Below are 19,517 nucleotides of genomic sequence, written 5' to 3'. Positions count from 1 at the left end.
GTTTTTGTTAGAAATGAGATCGCGTTTGACTGTGCAATTATGACATAAAACGTTAGAGTTCTCTGTTGGTAACTCACAGCAAAAATTATGAACAGGCACCTTGCATTCTGTGCAGTGATATATGTCGCCATCTCCTTTCTCACAAATAGAACATATTAGAACAACCGACGCAGAATTTACATTTTCAAAAAAATCAATGTTTTCGCGAACTTCTTCAGTAATAGGTGTATTATTGGTAGTCTCAGATGATCCGTTGTCATGTATTTCAGTTGAATCAATTATGCGTTCTAATTCTTCTTCTGTTACTATATCATTTATTACGGACAATGGTAAATGAGATGATCGAAGACCAACGTGAGCCTTTCTACCAAACATTGCCTCATATGGTGTTTGTTTGATTGCAGAATGCCAACTGGTATTCTTTTTCCATTGACAGAAACGTAATCCTTGAGACCATTTAGTCAAATTGTTTTCCTCCATCCAGGCAATAAGTATGTCTTGTACATCTCGGTTTGCACGTTCAACACTACCCTGACTCTCAGAATGTCTCGGTTTACCGTGCACTATTTTAAGATCAGGCCACATACTTTTTAATTCTTCGATAACGCTATTACAAAACTCTCTTCCATTGTCTGATTGTAAGACGGATGGACAACCAATAATGCAAAATATGTCTACAAGATTATAAGCGACCTCTACAGCAGTCTTGGTCTTTAGCGGGCGAAGACACACAAATTTAGTTAAGTGTTCTTGATAATTTAAAATAAATTTATATTCTCCGTCCTTGCTCGTTTGCATGTCGATTAGGTCTACTTGTGCTCGGTGATTAATTTCTTTAAATATCAAAGGCTTTACTACAACACCTTTTTTGAGATGGGTTTTCTTTTTTTTACAGATGAGACAAAGCTCAAGATAGATATGAATCACTTCTCTTGTTATATTTACGTACTTTGTTTTAATATTGTTTTCCAACTTATGTTTTCCACCATGTCCAGTTTCCAGATGTGCCATATGAATAATGTCAAAAACTTGTTCGTTATGTACGTAATACTTAATCTTCTTCTCATGTTCCAACACAGGCTGAATAAGTTTCTTAGACTCACCTAGAGATGTAAAATTAATCAGATTCTCTATGACAATTATTCAATATGATAATTATGGTACGATAAGATGGTAATTTATTGGTAATTTTGATAAAATTTATTGTGTCTGATAGCTTTATGCGCTAATAGTTTAGGTAGTAATCATTGTCCACACTAATCCATAAGTTTAACAAAATTCTTTTATGTTCTTATTAATTGTGCTCTAATTACTGTATATTACATGTAGCATGCTACATGTATGAATATACAGTATTAAAATATTTTCTGAGCAATATGAATTAGATAAAATGTTTTATTCGTTACAGTCTAAATATTCCTTTTAAGCTTCATATCAACCTATTTTATTTCTGAAATTTCTCGAAGTAATTATTTAGAAATAATTTTTCCATAGTTTATCAAGTAAGTTACCGTCAAATTGAGTCATCTTCATTTCTGTATGAAAACATTTCTAGATTCTTAGACATCTCTAGACTCACCTACTGATAATACATCGTATCTTTTTAGGCGTCTATAATCAGTGTATGTTTTTTTATTTCTGATTTTTGCTTCTTCTACTGCACAAATTAAATTTTCGTATGCGTCTGAATTTTCTATTAAAAACGAATTTATACTTAATTTTAAAGATTTCAATTTTTCGTTAAATTTTTCACGCATTTTATCTGCAGCCGTGTTTGTAGTCGAGTTTGTATCCGTGTTTGTATCCGAGTTTGTATCACACATTATCTGCAAATAGCAAATACAATTTCATTCAAACCTTTGAAGAGTCACAGGAACATAACACCGGAGGCGTTGAGATACGGTACGCAACATACGCTCTAGCATAAGGCACAAGATTTGAAAGAACGCAAAATTTTAATATGCGCCAATAATTTTTTAAGTATAAAAACATAAAATGCTTGGTCGGCTCAATGAGCTCGTTTGTAGAACAGCGTTAAACATTTTTTTGTTTCGTGCTTGGAGCGCGTGAGCCACTTTCCAGCGTAGGGGCGCTTAAGACGATCGTAACGCCACCGCACCACACAGTCTGCACGTTACAGATCACGGAGTTGATGCAGGAGGCTATGGTAGGCACTGAGCGCAAAATAATTTATTAATTTGTAAATTATTATGTTATTCGTTTACACTAATACACAGCTCATGACAGCGAAAGATTATCGAATATTTTGCATGAAATTGTACCTTGTCTTTAAAGTTTTGAATGAAATTGTATTTGCTATTTGCAGATAATGTGTGATACAAACTCGGATACAAACACGGATACAAACTCGACTACAAACACGGCTGCAGATAAAATGCGTGAAAAATTTAACGAAAAATTGAAATCTTTAAAATTAAGTATAAATTCGTTTTTAATAGAAAATTCAGACGCATACGAAAATTTAATTTGTGCAGTAGAAGAAGCAAAAATCAGAAATAAAAAAACATACACTGATTATAGACGCCTAAAAAGATACGATGTATTATCAGTAGGTGAGTCTAGAGATGTCTAAGAATCTAGAAATGTTTTCATACAGAAATGAAGATGACTCAATTTGACGGTAACTTACTTGATAAACTATGGAAAAATTATTTCTAAATAATTACTTCGAGAAATTTCAGAAATAAAATAGGTTGATATGAAGCTTAAAAGGAATATTTAGACTGTAACGAATAAAACATTTTATCTAATTCATATTGCTCAGAAAATATTTTAATACTGTATATTCATACATGTAGCATGCTACATGTAATATACAGTAATTAGAGCACAATTAATAAGAACATAAAAGAATTTTGTTAAACTTATGGATTAGTGTGGACAATGATTACTACCTAAACTATTAGCGCATAAAGCTATCAGACACAATAAATTTTATCAAAATTACCAATAAATTACCATCTTATCGTACCATAATTATCATATTGAATAATTGTCATAGAGAATCTGATTAATTTTACATCTCTAGGTGAGTCTAAGAAACTTATTCAGCCTGTGTTGGAACATGAGAAGAAGATTAAGTATTACGTACATAACGAACAAGTTTTTGACATTATTCATATGGCACATCTGGAAACTGGACATGGTGGAAAACATAAGTTGGAAAACAATATTAAAACAAAGTACGTAAATATAACAAGAGAAGTGATTCATATCTATCTTGAGCTTTGTCTCATCTGTAAAAAAAAGAAAACCCATCTCAAAAAAGGTGTTGTAGTAAAGCCTTTGATATTTAAAGAAATTAATCACCGAGCACAAGTAGACCTAATCGACATGCAAACGAGCAAGGACGGAGAATATAAATTTATTTTAAATTATCAAGAACACTTAACTAAATTTGTGTGTCTTCGCCCGCTAAAGACCAAGACTGCTGTAGAGGTCGCTTATAATCTTGTAGACATATTTTGCATTATTGGTTGTCCATCCGTCTTACAATCAGACAATGGAAGAGAGTTTTGTAATAGCGTTATCGAAGAATTAAAAAGTATGTGGCCTGATCTTAAAATAGTGCACGGTAAACCGAGACATTCTGAGAGTCAGGGTAGTGTTGAACGTGCAAACCGAGATGTACAAGACATACTTATTGCCTGGATGGAGGAAAACAATTTGACTAAATGGTCTCAAGGATTACGTTTCTGTCAATGGAAAAAGAATACCAGTTGGCATTCTGCAATCAAACAAACACCATATGAGGCAATGTTTGGTAGAAAGGCTCACGTTGGTCTTCGATCATCTCATTTACCATTGTCCGTAATAAATGATATAGTAACAGAAGAAGAATTAGAACGCATAATTGATTCAACTGAAATACATGACAACGGATCATCTGAGACTACCAATAATACACCTATTACTGAAGAAGTTCGCGAAAACATTGATTTTTTTGAAAATGTAAATTCTGCGTCGGTTGTTCTAATATGTTCTATTTGTGAGAAAGGAGATGGCGACATATATCACTGCACAGAATGCAAGGTGCCTGTTCATAATTTTTGCTGTGAGTTACCAACAGAGAACTCTAACGTTTTATGTCATAATTGCACAGTCAAACGCGATCTCATTTCTAACAAAAACAAAGCGATAGACGGTATTCAGGAACAAGCTAAAAGAATGTTGCGCATGAGCGAGAAAAAATTTCCATCTGCTGAAGTTGGTACATCTGTAACCATTCCACTACCAAGTGTTGATCGTAATAAAGGTGATCCGAAAAATATTATAGGAGTCATATTAGAAGTGACAGAAGATGGATTGTACAAAATCGGCACCAAGAGTGGCATTTTATCTTCTCTTTATTCTCGAAATCAGTTCGGTATTTGTAACGAAATGTTTCTATCTTCAACAGATGTACCACAGTGTGAAATGTCACTACGTAGTATCAATGCTGATCAATCAGCGTTTGGATCTCAGGGCTATATTAAATGTAGCTGCAAAATTAAATGCACAACAAACCGTTGTAAGTGTAGAAAAGCAAACATTTTATGTAATTCAAAATGTCACAACTCATTGCCATGTCAAAATAAATAATTATCTAAATCGGTATATGATTCAAAAATCATATATAGTTTCAACAATGAGTTAATGTTCTTATGTTTGCAATATTCTAATTAAATCAATAAGGGTTAATTTTTTTGTGTTTGCAATATTCTAAATAAATCAATAAGTGTTTACTTTATTTTAAAAGAAAACTATAACTGAGTTTTGGATTTATATTTTAATAAATATATGTATTTTAATATATACTCTGTTATATATAATCTAATACTGTTAATGTACTCTACTGATATATTGTCTAATAAATATTGTTAAAATTGTTATTTTATTACATAAATATTAACCCTCAAAAATTAAGAAACTTGCAGGTATTAATTCCGTTCATCTAGCGCAGCTTAGCCCACAGAGATTTGACAATGTCGACATTGCCCACTTGAAACCGGGCAAAGTCAGCAATGAAATAACAGTTGCTGACATTGCCACCGCTGGATGGGCAGTGTTGACTTTGCCCACATCAAATCGGGCAATGTCCGCTAATAAAGCATTTTAAACAACTTTGCCCAGTTCCGTTGTGCAAAGCTGACTTTGCCCGGGCAATGTCGACACTGCACACCATGCAGACTTTGCCCGTAACATATATATATATACATATATATATATATGCATGCACATACTATATAATAAATCATTCATTTAGTATTTAGATTATAAATTGATTAAAAAATGGCTTACTCTATTATATTTACTATTATTTATCTTATAATATTCAGAGCATATCTTGAGAATTTTTTACGGAAAAGAAACATTTCTTTATTTCACCTTGTATGATTCATTACCGCATCATTTTGATAATTGTCTTAACCACTTTATTATATGCATCCAGAGATGATGGTTCGCAAATTGCCAAAATTTTTATGCGTTCCAAAAATTATCAAAAAAAAGTGTTACAGCATTCCGTATTCCAAAAATCATCGAAAAAAGAAAATGTTGCAACTTATTGCAATCATTTTATTGACCGACTGTACGTGTTATATTATATTTCTGTGTCTACTAAATTCTCTCCATGCAGTATCAATTACACCATAGAATTCATATAATATTATATAATATTATTATTAAAATTAATTATATACAAATACCTTGTTTTACCGACCATTCTGGCAATCCGTTTTACTGGGGAGATTCTCTGAGTCATGTAAACTTTCATCGTCCTTTTCTTTAACGCACCTTATTAGGAACATTGTTAACGCTCCCACTATCGGGGGAATACCGGCCAGGAAGAAGGGCAGATTATAGGTACCTGATAACAACATTATATATGGTATATAGGTGATATATACGCAATTATTTATTTAAAATTGTAACATAACACAAATAATATGTAATATGTCAGCATTATTATATTAATATCACAATATTGTAGAAATATTACAAATTATAATAAAATATAACAAAAAAGTCAACAAGCTGCTTCCAACAATATAAGCAAATTTTGCATATTATTTTATTTTAGATGTTCCATCCTTATAAGAAATAGAACGTTTTTCATAACTAACAAAAATTGGATCAGTAGGATATTTCGACCATTGCAAGCTTGTCGTTAAAAAACTAATTGATTACATTACTCGATACATTGCAAAGAGAAAATTCAAATATTCATGTATGAAGACGCAAACGTGTCAGTGAATAATCATCAGCATGCGTTAAGTTTGTTGGACTACACTATGTAACGAATTTCGTTTTTTTTCTGTTATAAACATTTCTGTTTAATATAAAGCCGAAATGTAATTTGAATAACATAATTTGAATATAATGTAACGTCAACATTTTACATTATAATACTAAAGTTTTAAAAAAATTGTTCATTATTAAGATTTAGAGAAAAAGGAGGAAAGAGATTGATTTTTGCTCTCATAAGAACTCATTGATTATTTAATTGACGGAATACTGGATACTCGCATGCGTAGTCAAGCATGGATGATGCGTTTTACATTGACTTGCTGGACGCCTTTCGAAAACTGTCTGTGGATTGCGAGTCGAAGAGTTATCCAGAACGATCCTTGAAGGAGCAACGACCTGCGACGTCATCAAAATCGCCGCGCGGAGAGGAGTTTCGCGACGCATGGTAACTTTGTTCGCTGTTGCAATTGCGGAGCGCTTGGGGCATCTTTCTAAAGATTGCCAACAGGAGTCGAAGTGCGAAAAGGATTCCTGTTTCAAATGTGGCAGCCTGGAGCATCGGATACGAGACTGTCCTAAATTGTAACTGAGGGTGGAAAATACGACGAATGTGATCCAGACCACTCCAACAATGGTTCCTTATCTGGTACCTCTTTCGTATCAAATTGTGGACAATTCGGATGATAATTGTAAATATTCACTTGTTGCAATAATTGATTCAAAGTCACCGATAAGTTTGATCAGAAATAATTTCGTTCCTATTCATGTTCGTCCGATTGTTGCGAGTCAATCTTTTTACGGTATTAACGGATCAAAACTGGAAATTTTAGGAAATTTTGATAGCGTTGTCAAAATTAATGACATTGAGTTAAAAATTAAATTTTTTTTGTAGTACCGTATACAACAATAACATGTGCCGTTTTACTTGATAGAGATTTTACTTCGTCACTGTTAATTTAAATTTTGTTAGGCGAGAAATTTAGTATTTTGAGAGCAGATTCGGTCTCTGATGACACAGATTTTTTGAAACAGATATTTCACATATGTTAGTCACCCGTCATTGACTATCGAAACATTGAATATTGACCAAAGTATTGATTTCGAAGTAAAGAAGCGTGTTGAGCAATTGTACGAAAGCGAATATATGGCCGAAATTGAGGATGTAAGTCCGCAAAAAGAAATTGAGATGGCTATTAATTTGACACGATCGACACTTATTAGTTTCAAACAGCGAAGATTTTTGTTTGTTGACAAAGAAAATTTGAGGCAAATAATAAACAAATTATTGCAAGAGCATATTATTAGACTGACTGATTCGTCATATGCTTTCCCAATAGAGCTTGTACATAAAAAAAATAGTGACCCGCGGTTGTGTGTTGATTATCGCGAACTCAATAAGATAACTGTTAGAGATAATTTTCCAACTCCTTTAATTGACGATCATGTAGATCAATTGCGCTAAAAATTTTATTTTTCGAAGCTCAATTTACGGAGTGGATTTTATCACGTAAAGATTGCTAAGGAATCAGTGAAATACATTTCTTTTGTTACACCCTTGGGTCAATTCGAATTTTTGAAAATGCCCTTTGTCTTGACAAATGCTCCGCGAGTGTTTCAGCAGTGACATTTTTTGAGATTTGGTCCGAACAAATAAATTGTTGATATATCTTGATGACATTAATTGCTACCCCAGTATTGACGAACATTTGGAGATTCTTAGGGAAGTTTTCAATTTGGCCCGACGGTACAAGTTGCAGTTTCAGTTAGATAAGTGTTCATTTTTGTGTCGTGAATTGTTTATCTTGGTTATTTGATCGATAAGAATGGTTTGACCTAGTGTGGAATATGTCGAATCTATTGTCGGTTACCCGCTACCGCGTAATACAGAGGAAGTTCACAGATTTGTATGCCTTGCTAGTATTACGTCCGAGCTCCACGATTCTTTTCCTTTACTCGTACTGTCGATAGAAAGTCTTGAGATGGCTCGACGCGATCGATGCAAAGGGCTTTTGCAGTAAAATTCACACCAAAAGCTTACGACGGATACCGTTCAGCGCAACGAAAAGTGCGATATGAAAAGCTGTCATATCAGATGCCATGCTAAAGTAAATACTTCTCATTCGCACACGATCGCGAATTTGGAGATCGATGCGTTGCCGGCAAATGTCAGCACGGGGTCCCGAAATTCGCAACGGCCCGATGCAAAGATTTCGCACTGGCTAGCGAGAGCAGTGAGGTTTCAATGTGGCAGGTAGTCACGCAAACTGTCATATTGGCCCAAACACTTCTCACTCGCAAAGTTAAAAATTTGGCGATTGACATGCTCCATCGGGAATTGGTCTTGTCGCCAATCAGTTGCGATCTAAATATCTTACTCCCATCCCTTGACAACACCGACACCTTTCGACCAATCATAATGCAATTAGTCAGATTAAAAAGATTCTGATTGGACTTGGCCGAGCTGATAGGAGATCAAAAAGTGTTCGATTCACCCACTCTTTTAAATATAAAAGGGGCTGACACAGAGAGCGGAGCACTCTAAAATTAAATTTCTTTTTGGCCTAAGTCTACGTACAATTCTGTTTGAACTTACAAACTCCAAGTGATCAAGAGATTTCTGGCCGCATAAAGACTTTGTTGCGAGGATCTGGAACCATCAGCTCCATCGACAAAGTCTAACCAGCCATCTATTGTCTCGCCGCCCCAGCCCCAATAGCCGCCTGCTGTGCGGAACTCTCACAGTATTTTCAAAATCACTTCGACGTTTGTACACCTACGCTTCTAAATACCAACAACTAAATTACCAGAGCATTTCTTCCTTTGAGATATAAACCCCCTTTCTTTTTCTCGTCAAGTAAAATAAGTCCCATGTTAATTATTTGTTATTTAAAAATTACCTATACCAAGAAAGAGAGAGAGAGAGAGAGAGAGAGAGAGAGAGAAAGAGAGACGGCGGACTTATCTTTGAAAACCCGATAATTAAAACAGCGTTAATTATAATGAAAAATTAACGAGATCCGACTTAATAAGGAAATAAACTTCGCGCCGTCGCAAATTGTCAACGGTCCCGCAATCGCTGGAACCGTCACCGATTAATTGAACACCCATCATGAGCAAGTCCGAGCCGCCTTCGGAGTCGGCGCACCGGTCCAACATCTCATCAAACCTTGTAACACTAAGAGAGCGTACTTCTTCTCCCACTCTCGCCCCTTCTGAACGCACTCTTGAACAATCTACTTCTCCTCCCCCTCTCACTCCTTCTGAACACACTCCTGAACAATCGACTTCTCCTCGTCCTCTTTCCCCTTCCGAACGCACTCCTGAACAATCTACTTCTTTTCCCCTCTCTCTCTCCTTCTTACTCTTCCATATCGCATCTACGTTCCAGTCCTGAACCATCCCCAAGATCATTTTCCTCATACAAAATCCCCTATTTTGACACCTCTGAAAAGCGCTTTGCACGTTTTCAGGAACCAATCCCTTCTCCTATCATTTTTCCCTCTAACCCTTTCGCCTCTAGACTTCTTCTACCGAAATCCCGATTTCCCGATCCGAAGGTTACCCGAGGATCTTTATTCTCCCGCGTTCGAGTTTCCTCCGTCTTCTCACGAGGAAGCGGAAAACCTTGTAAATCGACTCCCACCCGAGAGGATCGAAAAAATTCTACAAGTTTTTGATTCTTTTCCTCCAAATTTTCCTGAAGGGGAAGGAGAGTCAATTCAATTCATCTAATGTAATACGTTTAGAATTTAAGTTTCTCATATTCTCGTTAAGATTTTACTACCTAACTTTTTCCTACCTAAATCAAACATGCCTTAACCGTCTTAGTCTTATAAAATTATTCTTAAGCTTGTTTTTCTTTCGGCACTAAACTCACAGAATCCCTCACTTTCTTCACACATGCATGTACACGTTTATAAACTCACTTATACAATAATTATATACATATGTATTACTTTAAGTTAGTTAAGTTATAAATTCCTTTATTATAAGGATAATAAAGGACTAATTACCAATACTAAATAAATTTATATGTTAATTTAACGTCATGTCAAAGTACAATTTTTATTATGAAATAAATATATAAATTTTAATCAAAACTTTCCACCTTTATTTGATTTTCGAACCTCCGATTCTTCGCTCTTAAAAAAGATAGCCCTAGGTCCGATACCGTGTAAAAACGGTTCGATTCGCTTACACAAAATAAGGACCAGACAAACGTGCAAGTTCGAGTAAGCGTCATAGAGTCGTTGTGACACTGACCTTCAAATTGAGCTCACTTGTTGCGTTTGACTCGTCGCACACGCCCTGTAACATGTGTGCGTAAGACCAACGGTTCGTTCCGTCCTACTCTAAGCCTCTCTTTAGTCTCTCATAAACTAACGTAGAGACTTACCCGAGGACTCTGAAGTAACACTAGTTATTTCCGCCGATTTATTAAAAACTTTTCGATCATAGCTAAACCGCTTTTCAATTATCCTAATTTGATTTCTTGATTTACATGCCACCACGATGTCATCCACATAGATGAGTATATAGCACCAATCCTCTTCTATTTTCTTGCAATATAAGCATGCATCAGCTTTACCTTGCGTGAAACCTGCCTCTATTAGTCTTTTATGAATTGTCTCATTCCATACTCTTGCTGCCTGCTTGAGACCATAAATACTTTTCTGCAGTAGACATACCTGGTTCGAATTATCCTTATAAAAACCCGGAGATCGCTTCATAAAAATAGTCTCATCAAGGCTTTCATTTAAAAATGCTGTTTTTGCATCCAAGTGCTCAACTATTAATTTCTTTTCTGCCGCTACTGATAATAGAGTCCTGAATGTAGCTTGTCGAACCACTGGTGCAAAAATCTCATTGTAATCAGTTCTAAATACCTGAGAAAAACCTTGGGCTACAACTCTTGTCTTAAATCGCTGGATGTTGCCATCAGTATTTGTTTTTATCTTATACATCCACTTACTACCTATTATTTTTCTGTCGTTCGGTGGGTCTGTCAATTGCCACGTACCGTTTCCTTCGAGCAACTGCATCTCTTCATTCATGGCTTTAATCCATTCGTCCTTTTCTTTGTGATCGCTTCTTGATAAGTCCTCGACTCTCTAATCACCTGCTTTGCTGCATGCATTTCATCAATTAGATATTTCGGTGGCTTTTTTTTCGTTGTCCTTTGTGAAATGCGTGGAGTTTCTGTAATTTCTATTGGTTGTGCTTCAACTTGATGACCTTGCTCCTCCTGAACGCTAGTATCTGCTTCATCGCTGTTTTTCTTTATTGATGTTTCCAAATTCATTTCCACATCTTGCTGAGTCACTTCATTTATACTTGTTTGACCAAACTTGACGTCTCGACTAATTACCAACCCTTTCGTGACGGGATCATAACAGCGAAATGCTTTTGACTCATCGTCATATCCCATGAAAATCATCTCTGTTGCAGTCTGATCAAGCTTCTTTCGTTTCTCTACTGCAACGTGAGCAAAACATTTACTACTGAATATCTTGAAATGCTTCAGTGAAGCTTTTGTACCATCCCATCGCTCAAACGGAGTTGAATTTGTGGCTCGTGTTATGATGCGATTCTGAATGTATACTGCCGTTGAATCTGCCTCTCCCCAAAATATGTTTGGTAAGCCTGCATTTATTAATAGACATCGCGCCATCTCAACGATTGACCTGTTCTTCCTCTTGGCGACTCCATTCTGTTGTGGTGAGCTGCTGTTAGTTGTGTTTAAATACCCTCGGCCTTCAAATATTTCCTTAACTGTTTGCTTGTGTATTCACCTCCACGATCCGATCGAACAACCTTTGGTTTCATGCCAAATTTAGTTTTTACCAGCTCTACAAATTGCTTCATACAGCCTTCAACTTCCGATTTGTGTGCCAGCAATTTGATGACCGTAAAACATGAAAAATCGTCAATAAATGTAACAATGTACCTTTTTCCACCTGATGTTATCGTCTGCATCATCCCACAGACATCTGTGTGAATCAAGTCAAGTGGGGCCATCGATTTACTTAGCGATTTCTTCGGAAACAATCGCCTTATCATGTTTCCTTTTGCACACGTTTCACATAATTCCTTTACACCACATTCGACGACCTTCATTCCATCGACCATGCCTTTAGCTGCCATTGTTCTAATTGCCTCTGGATCTTGATGTCCCAAAATCTGATGCCAACTGTGTATGCAGTTCTCGTTGTGACCATTTAGCACAGCATTAACTTTATCTGGTACACGCAGTTTATACAAATTATTTATACGATCTGCAACTGCGATTTGTTTGCCGCTTTTGCTAATTTCACAACGATTTCACAAGGATAATTTCATTATCCTTGAAAGTCACCTCAAAATCATTATCAGTCAATTTGCCAATTGACAGTATGTTGCCTACCACATCTGGAGCAAACAAAATTTCCTTTGCCAATGCTTCATAAACTGTGCCATTTTGATCGAAAAATTTAACTCGGCCACTTCGAATACCAACTACGCTGACCTTTTCGCCGTTGCCGACTTCAATGCTGCCCTTATATAATTCGTCCAGTAATAAGAAAAATTGTCTGCTGTTTACAACGTGTCACGTTGCACCTGAATCAAGTAACCAGCCACTTCTGCTTTTGCCCATCAAAAACACGTAGTCATCTTGTTCAGCCGAATTTACTTTGTCTGCCTTGACTTTCGATGCCGTTGCTTCTACGGTTTTTTTTTCTTCGCTTTCCATTTTTTATATTCAACTCAGTCCTTCATATAATTAGTTCTTTTGCTGAAATAACTGTCCTTACTTTTGATTTTATGTGCCGCCTTTAATACATTTTTTGTTGAATCTGGAACATTACTTGTATGGATGCGTCGTTCATATTCTGCTATCAACTTTTGTTGTACGAACCCGAATGTCAATTCGTCTTCCTTTCTCGCTTCAAGCGCCGTAATCAATGTGTCATAACCTCTCGGCAAGCTGCTCAATACCATAGCAACACTCCATGGTTCCGTTAGTTCATCGTCGCTGATGTCCTTTAGTTTTACAAACAGATTTTGCATTTGATTGATGTGTTCAGGAACGCTCCCGTTCTCATCCATCTTCAGTGAACAGATCGTACGCATTAAATGCACCTTATTACTGAGCGTCGCCTTTTCATGGTACTGCTTCAATTTATTCCACGCTCCAAGTGCCGAAGTTTCATTGTGAATGTGTGCAATCTGATCATCTTCGATTAGGAAACCAATGATAGAAAATGCTTCTTCGTCCACTCTACACCATTCAGTCCTTGCCTTTTGATTTTCCGCTTTCTCTGCTGCCGTTGCTGTATCTGGCAGTTCCCTTGGTACCTTTGTCGTTATCGCCTTCCATAAATTTTCCTTCTTCAACAGTAGTTCAATCTTAAACTTCCAGTTCGTAAAATTCGTATTGTTCAATTTCTCAAACTTTCCTTTGAAATCTGCCATTGTGCAATACCGCTTAACGTCTTTTTTCTTAATCAGATCAATTTATTTCTCCTCGTGATCTGGGCCTATAACCTGTAGAAATTTATGCCAGATCGGTATAGCAAACGTACTTTTTGTTGTTGGAAGTTGCTTCAGGTTCGCAATGAAAATAAATCGGTGAACTAACTGTTAATTATATATGTCGGTTTATTTAGCTTACTGTGATTACAAGGCTTCTTGAGAAGAGAGAGAGAGAGAGAGAGAGAGAGAGAGAGAGAGAGAGAGAGAAGCACCAACAACTGAACCAACCTGAGAAAATATAAATTGACAAGTGCGCCATAAACCAAAAAAATGGAACTAAAATTTTACCAGATATTACTGCTCAAATGACAACACTGAATTTACTTTATTACTATATTGTTCTAAACGCAATGATACCAACAAAAATGAGATTTGAATTTGCGGAAAGGATTGCTCGCTTATTCCTCAAAATATTTATTGAAAAACATTATTTATTTGTAATTTTTTAGATATCGGGTTAAATGGCCTAACCTAACCTAACGTAACCTAACCTGCCAAAGAATTCAAAGCCTGCAGCAGATCAAAACAAAGGAAAACGTTGCACCTTTGTTAATCGTATCCCGAAGAGCAATTGGTTTTTCCTGCTGGCATCAAAATAAAAGAAAGCGGTAATACAAACGGGACAAAACTAATTAAAGAGCTAACTAAAACGTCAACTGCTGCCACCGAAATTATTAAGGCTTGCCAAGAAAAGGAGTCAAGGAAGACAATTGTAATGTATACACCAGAAGAAGCGCTGGGTTTCATCGACACTAAACAATCAGTTGCACATTCTAAAGTCATGCGACAAGGTGCAAAAGAACGAAACGCTGATATTTACCCATTTTGGAGTCGCAAATAAATATTCTTTCAAAATTTTTGAGTAAAGAAATTCAAAATTTAATCTTGACTTTAAAATGGGGATTTGATGGCAGTAATGGCCAAGCAAAATATAAACAAAGAATAGAAGACACAGAAGTCAATGACGCTAACATGTTCTTGGCCTCTCTTGTACTTTTGCAAATTTCAAGTGTTCACAAAGTGATCTGGACAAATCCGAGTTCCAACTCTACTAGGTATTGCCGTCCTATTCGCTTTCAATACTGCAAAGAAACCGAAGAATTAATAAAAGGCAAAAAAGAACATATCGATAATCAAATTAAAACTCTTCAAAATACTGTTGTTTTATTGCCAAAAATTGAGATACCCTTGTCTGTAAAATACGACCTAAAATTAACTATAGTAGACGGCAAGGTATGCAATTTCCTAACGGATACGAAAAGCACACAACGATGTTTTATCTGCGGTGCTTTACCAAAAGAAACGAACGATATTTCTAAGGTTATGAAAAGACCAGTCAACGAAAGCGTACTCAAGTTTGGATTGTCGCCACTACACGCGTACATTCGCGTTTTCAAATATTTTGTACATATCGCGTATCGTCTCGATATACAAATGTGTTCTGTCGTAGACCCCATCAATAAAAAAATTGTTGCTAATAAGGAAAAGATAAGCCAGGAGACATTTTGAAAAAAGATAGGACTTTTGGTAGACTTCGTGAAACAAGGTGGTGGTAACACCAACGATGGCAACCGCGCGACGATTTTTCAACGATCATGCTCTTTCTGCCAGCATTACAGAATTAAAAATTAAAATCATCCAGCAGTTTAATTCTACAAATTATTTCCACGCGACATGACATTAACATCAGTATTTTTAAAGATTTATACATGGAAACTGCTTGTCTTGTTACTGATACTTATGGCTAGTATTACATGCCAGCATCCGTTCACAAATTACTTATTCACGGGGCTTAAATAATTTCCAATTTTGAGCTGCCCATAGGATTGCTGTCGGAAGAAACTCAAGAAGCCTGAAATAAAGATTATAGGTACTACAGAGAACATCATACAAGAAAGTCTTCCACGATTGACACAAATGAAGATCTCTTGCACATCCTTTTGGTTTCATCTGATTTGTAATTGAACAATTATACATTCGAGGCGTAAAAACCTTATGTTATTGCAAGGAAATTCCAGCGGAAATATTCCCGTTCCTTTTGATGAAAGAAAAAGAAGTAGAAACTTAAAATTATACTACGTTTTAATTATTTCTTGCAATCTTAATTAATAACATACAATTATATAAGAAATAATAATGATATTTATTTTTATGTAAAAATACAATTACAGGAAACAACAACAGCAATAATAATAATAATAATAGTAATCTTTATTTTTATATCATACATACTCTAGGTATAAAAAAATTAAGAACCAATACATGAATTTAGATTTTAAAGGATTAGATAATTAAGTAATTACTTGTTATTGCAAATAAATAATGTTCTTTAATAAATATTTTTAGGAATAAGCAAGCAATCTTTTCCGCAAATTTAAATCTCATTTTACTAGGCTAATATATTTAAAAATTGAAACAAACAAGAACAACGACCTCACAAATTCCTCTAAATCAAATTTGAAAAATATTTAGAAATTTTTAATGAATTATTCGCCATATTGGATCCACCATTATATTTTTTGAGGACTTCCGTTTCCAGTAGCGAGAGTGATAGTCGTGTGGTTGTAAGGTGTGTTTGGTGAAATTGTGTTTTTTGAGAAGAAAGAGGGCAGAACTGCAGCGCGAGGGGGTGAGGGGACAGAGAAGTAGCAGGTGAAGTTGGGAGAGTAAAGGATAGGGCAGGGGTAAGGGAATAGTGAGACAGGAGTGATAGTAGGGTTGGGACGGGATTTGGAGGTTAGATGGGAGAACAGGTATAGAGAGTAGAGAGAAAGCAGAAGATAGGGAGGGTAGCGACATCGGGCGGTAGAAGTGAGAAGGATAGCAGGAGAGAGTAAGTACAGTTGCGAGAAATTTTGAATTGGAGTAACTTTTGAGTAACGGATATATTATATAATTTTGTATTTTTACATTTTCTACATTTATATAATGATTTTACAAATAAGCTAAAAATATTATTAAATTTAATTAAATTGTTTTCTTAGGTTAAAAAGTGTGATCATCTTAAATATAAAAAAAGTCATATTTTCTAGTAAATATTTTCTAGAAGTGCAAAAATTAGATTACTAATTAAAAATTTTTTTCATTTACATTTTATTTAGATAAATATTAAAAAAAAAATTTTAACCCGACTGCAAGTAAATAAACTTTTGAATAGGGAAAGTTGGCAGGTTAGAAGAAAGACAAGATGGAGGAAGAAAAGGAGGGAGGGAAAGAAAGGAAAAAAGAAGTAGAAAGGAATGGAAAGGAAAAGAGAAGAGTGGGAAGGCCGAGCAAGACAGAAAATCTAATGAGAGATAGATCAAACAGTGCGCCGCTGCTAGAATTGTTGAAAAGAGGAGAGAAAAGAAAAGGTGAACAAGGGGAGAAGACTAGAGTAGAGAAAGGAGAAATCTTTAAGAAGATTAATAAGGTAAAAAGATCGTCGGTAAGACAAGAAAAAGGAGGGTTAAGAGAGATATTAAGGGAGGTGAGGGAAGGTTTTAAGGAAATGAATAGCGAATTGAGAGAATTGAGGGACGGTAGGGAAGAGATGAGAGAATGGATGGAGGAAATGAGGAAAAGAGTAGACAATTTGGAGAGAAGAGTGGAGGATATAGAGAAAGGTAGGGGAAGGGTGGAGAAGGAGAAGGGAGGAAGGGAGAAGGATAAAGGGGAAAAGATAGAGCAGATACAGATAAAGGGAAAGAGTAAGATAAAGGAACTGGAAGAAAGGATGTGGAAATTAGAATTAGAAAGAGAAAAGAGGGAAAGGGAGGAAAGGAAGAGGAATATAATTATAAAAGGGCTAAGAGTAAAAGAGGAAGGAAAAGAAAACTTAAAAAGAGAGATAGAAAAGATAGTAGAAGCAACGGGGGCGGTAGCAAGAGTAGAAGGGGTGAGGAGAATAGGGAATAAAGATAAGGGGGGAGAGGGCATGGTATGGGTGAAATTCGCGAGTGTGAGAGAAAAAATTGATGTGATAAAGAGAAAAACGAAACTGAGGGATAAGAAGGAGTGGATCGTGGACGACTTGACGGAAAAAGAGAGAAGGGTAGAGTGATGGATAAACAGGGAAGCAGAAAGGAATAGAAGGAAAGGAAAGAAGGTAAGAGTAGGATATATGAAAATGTGGATTGAGGATAAATTGTGGATATAGAATGAGATCAAAGATGAATTAAGGGAATGGAGGAGAAGAGATGTAAGAGAGGAGGAGAGGGAAGAAAGGAGGAGAAAGGGAAAGAGGTTTAACAGGGGAGTGGGGTAGGAGAGGGAAAGAAGGATGGGAATAAGGGAAATGGAAAATATGATAGAAAGAAGAATAGAAAAAGGAGGGACAGTAAAGAATACAAAATAGGTTTTTCGAATGTAGCAGGCATGGAAAATAAAGAGGAGGATTTTAGGGAGAAATTGAAGGAATGAGATGTGATGTTTTTGAGTGAGACATGGTTACAGAAGAAAGGATGGGAGAGGGTGCAAAGATGGTTACCAAAGGGATACGTTTGGGAGGTGCAAGAAGCGGGGGAAGAGCAAAGAAGGGAGAGCAATGGGGGGGCATGATCATGGGGATAAGGGGTGGGATAAAAAAAAGTGAGTAGGGAAAGGAGAGAAGTGGAATTACAGGTGAGTAAAATCAACTTGGGGGGAGAATGGTGGAAACTAGTGGGTGTATATGTGAATGGGGATCTAGAGAAAAAAACAAGGCAATTAAGAGAGTGGATAGAGGAGAGAAAGGAGGGGGTAAGTACACTACTCAAAAAAATTATGGCATCACTAAATTTCGGCCAAAAATTGACGAACTTTGAATGAGTATAACTCCGCGAAAATTCATCGTAGGACCTTGAATTTTATCTTAAATTAAAGCTTAGAATCTCTAGTTTAAAAACGTATGTATGGATTTTTAATATGTGACGTCCCTGCCCCTGTGGCTTCACAAAACTGGGGACGTGTTTTTCGTAGTGAAAATTGCAAACTTTGGCGGACTGCACGGACTTTCTAGAATTTTTCTCGCGGTTTCCATTAGCAGGGAAATAAAGTTTGAACTTTTCCCTACAATTTAAAAAAAAATAAAGTTTCTGCGATTTTTTTCCACGAAGTTACGGCGTTTCAAAGATACCTGTGCATTTTTGAGCTACCGCCAGCATTAGCATTATCCGATGTACACCACGGGGAGGTTGCTGATAGGATTTTGTACATCATGTGTGTGTGTGTGTATGTGTGTGTGTGTGTGTGTGTGCGTGTGTGCGTGTGTGTGTGTGTTATCGGCACATTTGCCCATTGTCTCTCTGTCCACTCAATGTGACCTCGTGTGTTCGAAAACATTTTTTGCTTAGTGTTGATTTGGCGACATTTTTTTCTCAGTTTTACTGCTTTTGCTTAGTGTTGATTTGGAAACATTTTCCACTGTTCTTGCATCGTATTGTACTAAACGAATAACATACTGCTCAGTTTTTCTTCTGATAGGAAATAGTGTAGATTTAAAAATGCGGCCACTGAGTATAATTCAACGTGCCCAGATTATTGCACTTTTAGAGGAAGGATTTTCCCAAAGATACATCGCAAGACAAATCGGCGTGAATCAATCTGCTGTTTCTCGAATTGGGGCTCGCTACCGACAAACGGGAGAATTGGAGCCAGCAGATGGACAAGGACGGAGACGTATGACGACTGTACGTGAAGATCGTGCTATTAGGCGTTTTGTAGAGGTAAACCCGGTGACCACAGCTCGCCGAATTGGCGATGCAGTTTTACCGGGACGACAAATTAGTGACCAAACA

At 36.3% G+C, this 19,517-nt stretch overlaps 1 protein-coding gene across 9 annotated transcripts in view; it reads right to left on the bottom strand.

The window, feature by feature from the left end:
* The window catches only part of LOC105198947 (monocarboxylate transporter 10), a 429,682-nt gene that overhangs the window by 45,889 nt on the left and 364,276 nt on the right, over positions 1–19,517 (bottom strand). For all 9 annotated transcript variants that reach the window (XM_039449911.1, XM_039449913.1, XM_039449916.1 and 6 more), the window contains one exon: positions 5,723–5,869. In XM_039449911.1, coding sequence (XP_039305845.1) covers positions 5,723–5,869 — 147 coding nt within the window. The remainder of the gene's footprint in view (positions 1–5,722; positions 5,870–19,517) is intronic.

Source organism: Solenopsis invicta, chromosome 5, assembly GCF_016802725.1.
Source record: "Solenopsis invicta isolate M01_SB chromosome 5, UNIL_Sinv_3.0, whole genome shotgun sequence".
Lineage (NCBI taxonomy): Eukaryota > Metazoa > Arthropoda > Insecta > Hymenoptera > Formicidae > Solenopsis > Solenopsis invicta.
This window is presented reverse-complemented; position numbering and strand designations above follow the sequence as displayed.